General features: G+C 48.8%; 1 protein-coding gene across 1 annotated transcript in view; it reads left to right on the top strand.

Moving 5' to 3' along the window:
- Positions 1-5,138: 5,138 nt before the first annotated feature.
- The window catches only part of PTPN3 (protein tyrosine phosphatase, non-receptor type 3), a 183,560-nt gene continuing 181,928 nt past the window's right edge, over positions 5,139-6,770 (top strand). The window contains exon 1 of the mRNA XM_015420747.1: positions 5,139-5,253. Within this exon, the coding sequence (XP_015276233.1) occupies positions 5,205-5,253 (49 nt within the window). The 5' untranslated portion in view covers positions 5,139-5,204. The remainder of the gene's footprint in view (positions 5,254-6,770) is intronic.

Genomic DNA, 6,770 nt, shown 5'->3' with positions numbered 1-6,770 from the left:
AGACCTTCTCCTAGTTCTGGGATTCAGAGGTTTAGTGCCTCTGAATGTGGAAGTTCCCCTCAGTCACCAACAGCCAGTAGCCACTGGCAGACCTGTCCTCCATGCATCTATCTAATCCCCTTGTGAAGCTGTTTATTCTTGTGGCCATCACTACCCCCTCTGGCCGTGAATTCCACATTTTAATCACTCTCTGTGTAAAGTGGTACTTCCTTTTGTCTGTCCTGAATCTACTGCCTGTCAACTTCATCATGGGTTGCTCTTGAGTTCTAGTATTTTGGGAGAGGGAGAAAAATTTCTTTTTGTCAGCTCTCTCCATCAGTCTGCTGTAGCATTTGTTAGAAATGTCAGCCTCTGGTGTTAAAAATTATGTTTAAAATGACAGATCTTTTGGGGTGACGAGTTAACATGGGTGTAGAGTAGACCTTCTGACTGACAATTGGTTCCACTTTCCTTGTTAGTCATCCCCCCCCGACCCCCGGACAAGAGAATATCCATAAGATGCTCCATCAATGGAATATTTCACCAATAAGGCCAGCCAGGGTGGAGAGGGACTCTAGTGCTGCTGGTTGGGTTTGTGGTGAAGATAAGGCAAATGTTTGTGTGTGTGTGTGTGTGTGTGTGTGTAGTGGCTTTTCCACTGTGCACAACTTTTGGCTTCAGTGTTATTCCATGGCATCCAATATGACCTAAGCGGAGAACTGTTTCTATGAAATTATGCAGCACTGATTATTTCAAATAATCAGTGGAGGGTTGTATAACACATTGTTACCACAACCAGTGTTCCCTCTAAGCTGAGTTGGTGTGAGCTAGCTCACAGTTTTTTAGCCTCCAGCTCACACCTTTTTGTCTTAGCTCAGGAAGGACGGCTCCAGAGCAAACTGATTTATGCAGCACCCAAATTGCTGGCTCACAACTTTAATGCCAGTAGCCCACAAAGTAGAATTTTTGCTCACAAAACCCCACAGCTTAGAGGGAGCATTGACCACAACTAGATTGGTTTATGTAAAAGTTTGGAAACGGAAATTGATTCCTCAAAGGAAAGACTGGTAGACAAGGGTAAGGACACGTATGTTCTAATGCACCTAATGACATATCAGAAGCGCCACTGAGAAGCTAAACACACAGTGGAAGAAAATAATAATATGTATGGATAATATCTCACTGGAATTTTGACTAAGTAGCTGTTAAGAATATTTGCTTGAAACTGTCTTTATTTTTACATATACTTTTTGATTATATGCTCTTTCTACTTTGGTTTTTTTATGTTGCAATTTTTTAAAAAACAGAAAAAGTCAGGGATTTTGTCGAGTTGCCAACTCTAGCTTGGTGAATTCCTGGAGGTTTTGGGGGGGTGCCTGGGGAGAGTGGAGTTTGGGGAGGGATGTCGTGTCATGGAGCCCCCCTTCCAGAGTGGCCATTCCCTCCAGGGGAGCTGGTCTCTTCTTGGGCGGAGACAGGGGTCATTTCATAAAAAAAGAGGTGCAGGAGCTCATTAGCATAACTTATTTGCATATGCCACACCCCCTGACATCACCGGAAGTGTGTGAGAAGGCAACACCCACCGCTCAGGCTGCACTGGACTGTTTTGGATTACTAGCTATGGGAGGGGGGGAATGCACAGATCTGCCTTCACAGAGGAGGGAGAGCTTGTACCTGAAGGCGGGATTGGGGATGGGGGTCTGCAACTTAGCTGGCTGCTTCTTGCTCCTCGTGGCCCGACTGAGGGCTGCTGGGAGCAGGGGGCGGGGCTTGCTGCATGTGCCTGCCCCCTGAGCTCCTTACTGCTGGAGCTCCGCTCCTGTGCTCTCCCGCAGGAAATGACCCCTGGGCAGAGATCAGTTGTACACTCTGGAGGGCTCCAGGCCCCATCTGGTGGCAGGTAACTAACTCCAGGAGTCTGGCTGTGTAAGTTCCAGTGTTTAGCTTCCTAAATCATATGGAAATACAATTTTGACATCTCTGTTAATCAGTCATTCACTGAGGCCTAACTGTTCTATCGATTGATTGATCGCCTCAGTGACAGCTTATTGTTATTCGACAACTGTACGGTTACTGAAGTTTGCAGCAAAATAGGTAGGCTTAATCAGGTTGTGCACCATTGTTGTGTTGATTACTCTGCCCATATCCTGGAGAAAATGGCCGCCCTTGAGGGTGAACTCCACGGCATTAGACCCCACTGAGGTCCCTCCCCTCCTCAAACCCTGCCCTCCCCAGACCCCACCCCCCAAATCTCCAGGAATTTCCAAACCCAGAGCTGGCAACCTTAAAAATACGTTTCTGGCTTCCTTTGGAAGTGCCTCCCCATCCCAAGACGGAAGAGGCAACAGAAACCCACAAATCAACATTCCGTCCCGTGAGATGGTTGGCTTTTTTCTTGCTTTCTTAATTAAAAAAAAAAAAGTTATGTGATTTAAAATCCATAATGCATACACATCTCCACATTAAGCATCAATTTCATAGCCTTTTCTGAATAATTTCAAGCAATTGTTTTTAGTCATTCCACGGGTTTGCACCAGGAGGAAGCCGACAGTTAACATGGCAGTGAGAACAGCTGATGCTCTTTGTCAAAATGAAAACAGGGGGGGAAACTTGGGATGGTCAAAGTGACGGTTGAGTCACAGCCCACTGAAGGTGGCCCTGCAGGGTTTCCAAGGCAAAGGGATGACAGAGGCGTTTTGCTATTGCCTGGGTAGAGACCAGGATTTCCTTGACGGTCTCCCATCGAAGTATTTACCAGGACGGGTCCTGCCCGACTTCTGAGATTTGATGAGATCGGGGTAGCTGGCGCCGTCCCACTCCGGACAAAGCCAGGCCAGCAGGTAATTAATGTACACGGCACCGGATTTAGAAAAAAACACGCAGAGCCTTGGGTGAGAGTCCCTATTCACCCGCATGCCTTTACATTTTGTGCTCTTCTTGCAACGAAATGCCTCAATGAGCAATGTCATCGGTGTGTTTTTTGCAGGCATGAAATATTTCAACAGGTCATCCGTGGGCTTTTCCCTAATAACAAAGGATAAAAGGAATTACAGTCATAGTTACGCTCACTAGTAAAATAATGTTGAGCTCTGCAAGCACAGTTCCTGATGTTGAAGTGCCCACCCCCTCCCCCCAAACCTAAACCAGGGTTTGCCAGCCTCAGGGTGGGGCCTGCAGATCCCACCAAATTACGCGTAATCTCCAGATTACAGAAACCGGTCCCCGTGGAGAAAACAGAGCTTTGGTGAGTGGCCTCGGTGGCACGGTGCCCTGCTGGGTTCCCGCCCCTCCTCAGACCCCACCCTCCACAGGCTGCACCCCCAAAATCTCTAGAAGTTTCTGAACCGGAGCTGCCAACCCCAGCCTCTGAGCGCCACCGGATCTGCTGCGTGGCTCACTCTGGACTGGAATGGGGGCTGCTGCCATGAAGGAAATTCCACGTCCCAAGTTCTGACAAGCGGATACATGTCTGGTGTCTTCCACTATAGGTGCAGGAGGAGGAGGAGGAGGAAGAGATTGGATTTATACCCCATGGCCCTTCACTACCCAAAGGAGTCTCAGAGCAGTTTACAAACTCCTTTCCCTTCCCCACAACAGACACCCTGTGAGCAGTGTTCCCTCTAAGCTGAGTTAGTGTGAGCCAGCCCACAGTTTTTGAGCCTCCGGCTCACACATTTTTGTCTTAGCTCGGTAAGGAGGGCTCCAGAGCAAACTAACTGATGCAGTAGCCAAATCGCTCGCTCACAACTTTAATGCCGGCAGCTCACCAGGTAGAATTTTTGCTCACAAGGCCCCACAACTTAGAGGGAGCATTGCCTGTGAGGTAGGCGGGGCTTAGAGAGAGCTCTGAGTGAGAACTGCCCTTGAGAGAACAGCTCTGACAGAATGTGGCTTGCCCAAGGTCATCCAGCAGCTGCGAGTGGAGGAGTGGGGAATCAAACCCGGCTCTCCCAGATTAGAGTCCGCGCACTTAACCACGACACCAAACTGGCTCCTCTACACCAAACTCCTCTACACCAAAGGGAGTGGTTCAACCATTTCAAAGGATGAGTTGTGTCCCCATTCTGAAGAAGAGATGCACAAATGCACCTCTAGGGTCACCAGGTCCCCCCGGCCACCAGAGGGGATGGGGGGATGGGGTTGCCAGATCCAGGTTGGGAAACGACTGGAGATTTGGGGAGGACAGGGGGCTCAGTGCAGCACAAGGGCGGAGAGTCCAGCCTCCAAAGCACCCCTTTCTCCAGACTGACTGATCTCTGTAGTCTGGAAATGAGCTGTAATCCTGGGGGATCCCCAGGTCTCTCCTGGAGGCTGGCATCCCTATGCCCTTCTCAGATTTTGCCACTAATCAGGATGTTTCAGGGTCTGTGCGCAGCACACCGGATTTCTTGCCAGTGTGGGAATAGCTTGAGCTTTTGGAGGTACAATTAATGCTCCCCAAATGTACCTTTCAGGTGATTCTAATAATATGAGTGTCTTGGACAACAATTTCAAATTCCTAGAGCATGAAGAAATATCCTAACTATTTAAATACCCCAGGAAGCTGAGTGAATCAGTCTGTGAATGAGGTCAATGTTTGCTTACAGAGAGAGTCATTACACTGTGATGTAATAATGCCTTTTTAGTTGACTTGACATTTTTTCAAGGTGCCAGACTCAACAGTCAGCTTGCTGGGAGGCTTAGGAAGGGCAGCAGGCTTGTAGAGTCATGCCCTTGCGTTGTCTTAGGGACTCTGTGTCTGCAGCATGATTGTGCCTGCTATGGAGTCGATCGAGGCAGAGGGACTTGTCAGAAAAGCAATGGCCAACTGCATAGGGACTCTGTGTCTGCAGCATGATTGTGAAGTGAAGGGGAGACCTTCCATTTCTGCCTGCTATGGAGACGATCGAGGCAGAGGGACCTGTCAGAAAAGCAATGGCCAACTGCTACATCAGAGATGCTGCTTCCCTTTCAGGGTTATGCAGTGAGTGGGCGTGACTTGCACTGAATTTATTAAAGCCGCTTCTGACATACACAACAGAGGAGTTCCTGGACCTGTTGAGCCGGTTTATCTGGAGGGCAAACAATAAGAATATAACGATTGTAATTAGGACGAGGCGGGTGCAAAAAAAAAATTAATGAGAGCAACTCTAAAGTCAGTGCGAGTGACTTTCAAGGGCTTCTCCGCACACAAGACTGAATGCCTCTAGACTGACCACGGACACGACGCCGGGGACAGGACGCCAATGGTGGAGCAAAAGATATGGCTCGAATGTGCTTCTCCTCCAGAAAAATGTAAGTGTGACGTAAGAAATGGAAATCTGGCTGTTTAAAAATGACACGGGCGAGTCTGGTTGAAGGAAAGGGAAGGCTTCAAATAAGTACAGAGAGAGGATGGAAAACTTAAGTTCCACATTCCTGAATTTTGAATCTGAGTGTCGAGGTTATGAAGCAAAAAGAAGGGACTCTGATGTGAAGCTGGGAAGAAAATGTGCTAATTAAAAGAAAAAGAAAAAAGAGGAGTGGGAGGAGAAAATTTCCTTTACGTTTAAAGAGGGCAAAAGTCTGAGGGGCGAAAACACTTTTTTACCACAGCAGAAGTTTTTGGGAAGGAGGTTCTCTTCCCTGAGGAATTACCTCCCCTGAGAAGTTCATTTGGGATACGTGAATGTGTGTGAGGACAGAGCGACAGAGAGCTCTGGCCAGTTCTGGCTCTCTGAGGATGTGTTTCTCCACAAAAATGTGTGTTTCTCCACAAAAAATAGGTCTCATTGTTTCTCCACAAAAAATAGGTCTCATTGTTTCTCCACAAAAAATAGGTCTCATTGTTACACCACGTTTTTATATTAATGCTGAAAACATCTTCTGGGTGCCTCCCAGAATTTGATGAGGGAGCCAGCCCTGGGTTTCCAGAGAAAGCCAGCGTGGTGTAGTGGTTAAAGTGTTGGACGAGGGTCTGGGAAACTCAGGTTTGGATCCCCACTTTGCTATGGAGGCTTGCTGGGTCACCTTGGGCCAAGCACACACTTTTAGCCGAACCTACCTCACAGGGTTGTTGTGAGGCTAAAATGGAGGAAAGGAGAATGGACATAAGCTGCTTCGGGTACTCTTTGGGGAGAAAGGCGGGGTATACATAAAATAAATAAGTAAAGTCTCATCTTGCATTTATGTTCAGCTAGGTGGGCTCTGCAAATAAGTGTGAGGGAACACCAGTGTCTCCTCCCTGTTGCCCCAAAACACGGTGGAGGGGCGTTTCCCGACTGTGCTCAAGGAAGCAATGGTCCGCCCTCTCTTTAAAAAACCATCTCTAGACCCGGCCGAATTGGCCAACTATCGGCCGGTGTCTAATTTGCCCTATTTGGGCAAACCTATAGAGAGGGCGGTGGCGTTACAGTTACAGGGCTTTCTGGAGGATGCTTCAGTCTTAGATCCCTTCCAGTCCGGCTTCCACCCGGGCCATGGGACCGAGACGGCTTTGGTCGCCCTGACTGACGATCTCCGGAGACATCTGGATCGAGGCGGTGTGGCGGCACTGGTGTTGTGGATGCTTCAGTCTTAGATCCCTTCCAGTCCGGCTTCCACCCGGGCCATGGGACCGAGACGGCTTTGGTCGCCCTGACTGACGATCTCCGGAGACATCTGGATCGAGGCGGTGTGGCGGCACTGGTGTTGTTAGATCTGTCGGCAGCGTTTGACACGGTCGACCACCAGTTGCTGACCCATCGCCTCGCCGACGTGGGGATTCAGGGGCTTGCCCTTCAATGGTTTGCCTCTTTCCTTCAAGGTCGGGGACAAAGGGTGGCTTTCGGGGA

This window comes from Gekko japonicus, unplaced genomic scaffold (assembly GCF_001447785.1).
Source record: "Gekko japonicus isolate JY-2015 unplaced genomic scaffold, Gekko_japonicus_V1.1 scaffold438, whole genome shotgun sequence".
Classification (NCBI taxonomy): Eukaryota; Metazoa; Chordata; class Lepidosauria; order Squamata; family Gekkonidae; genus Gekko; species Gekko japonicus.
The sequence above is the reverse complement of the archived record's forward strand: the minus strand, read 5'-3'. Positions and strand labels throughout refer to the sequence as shown.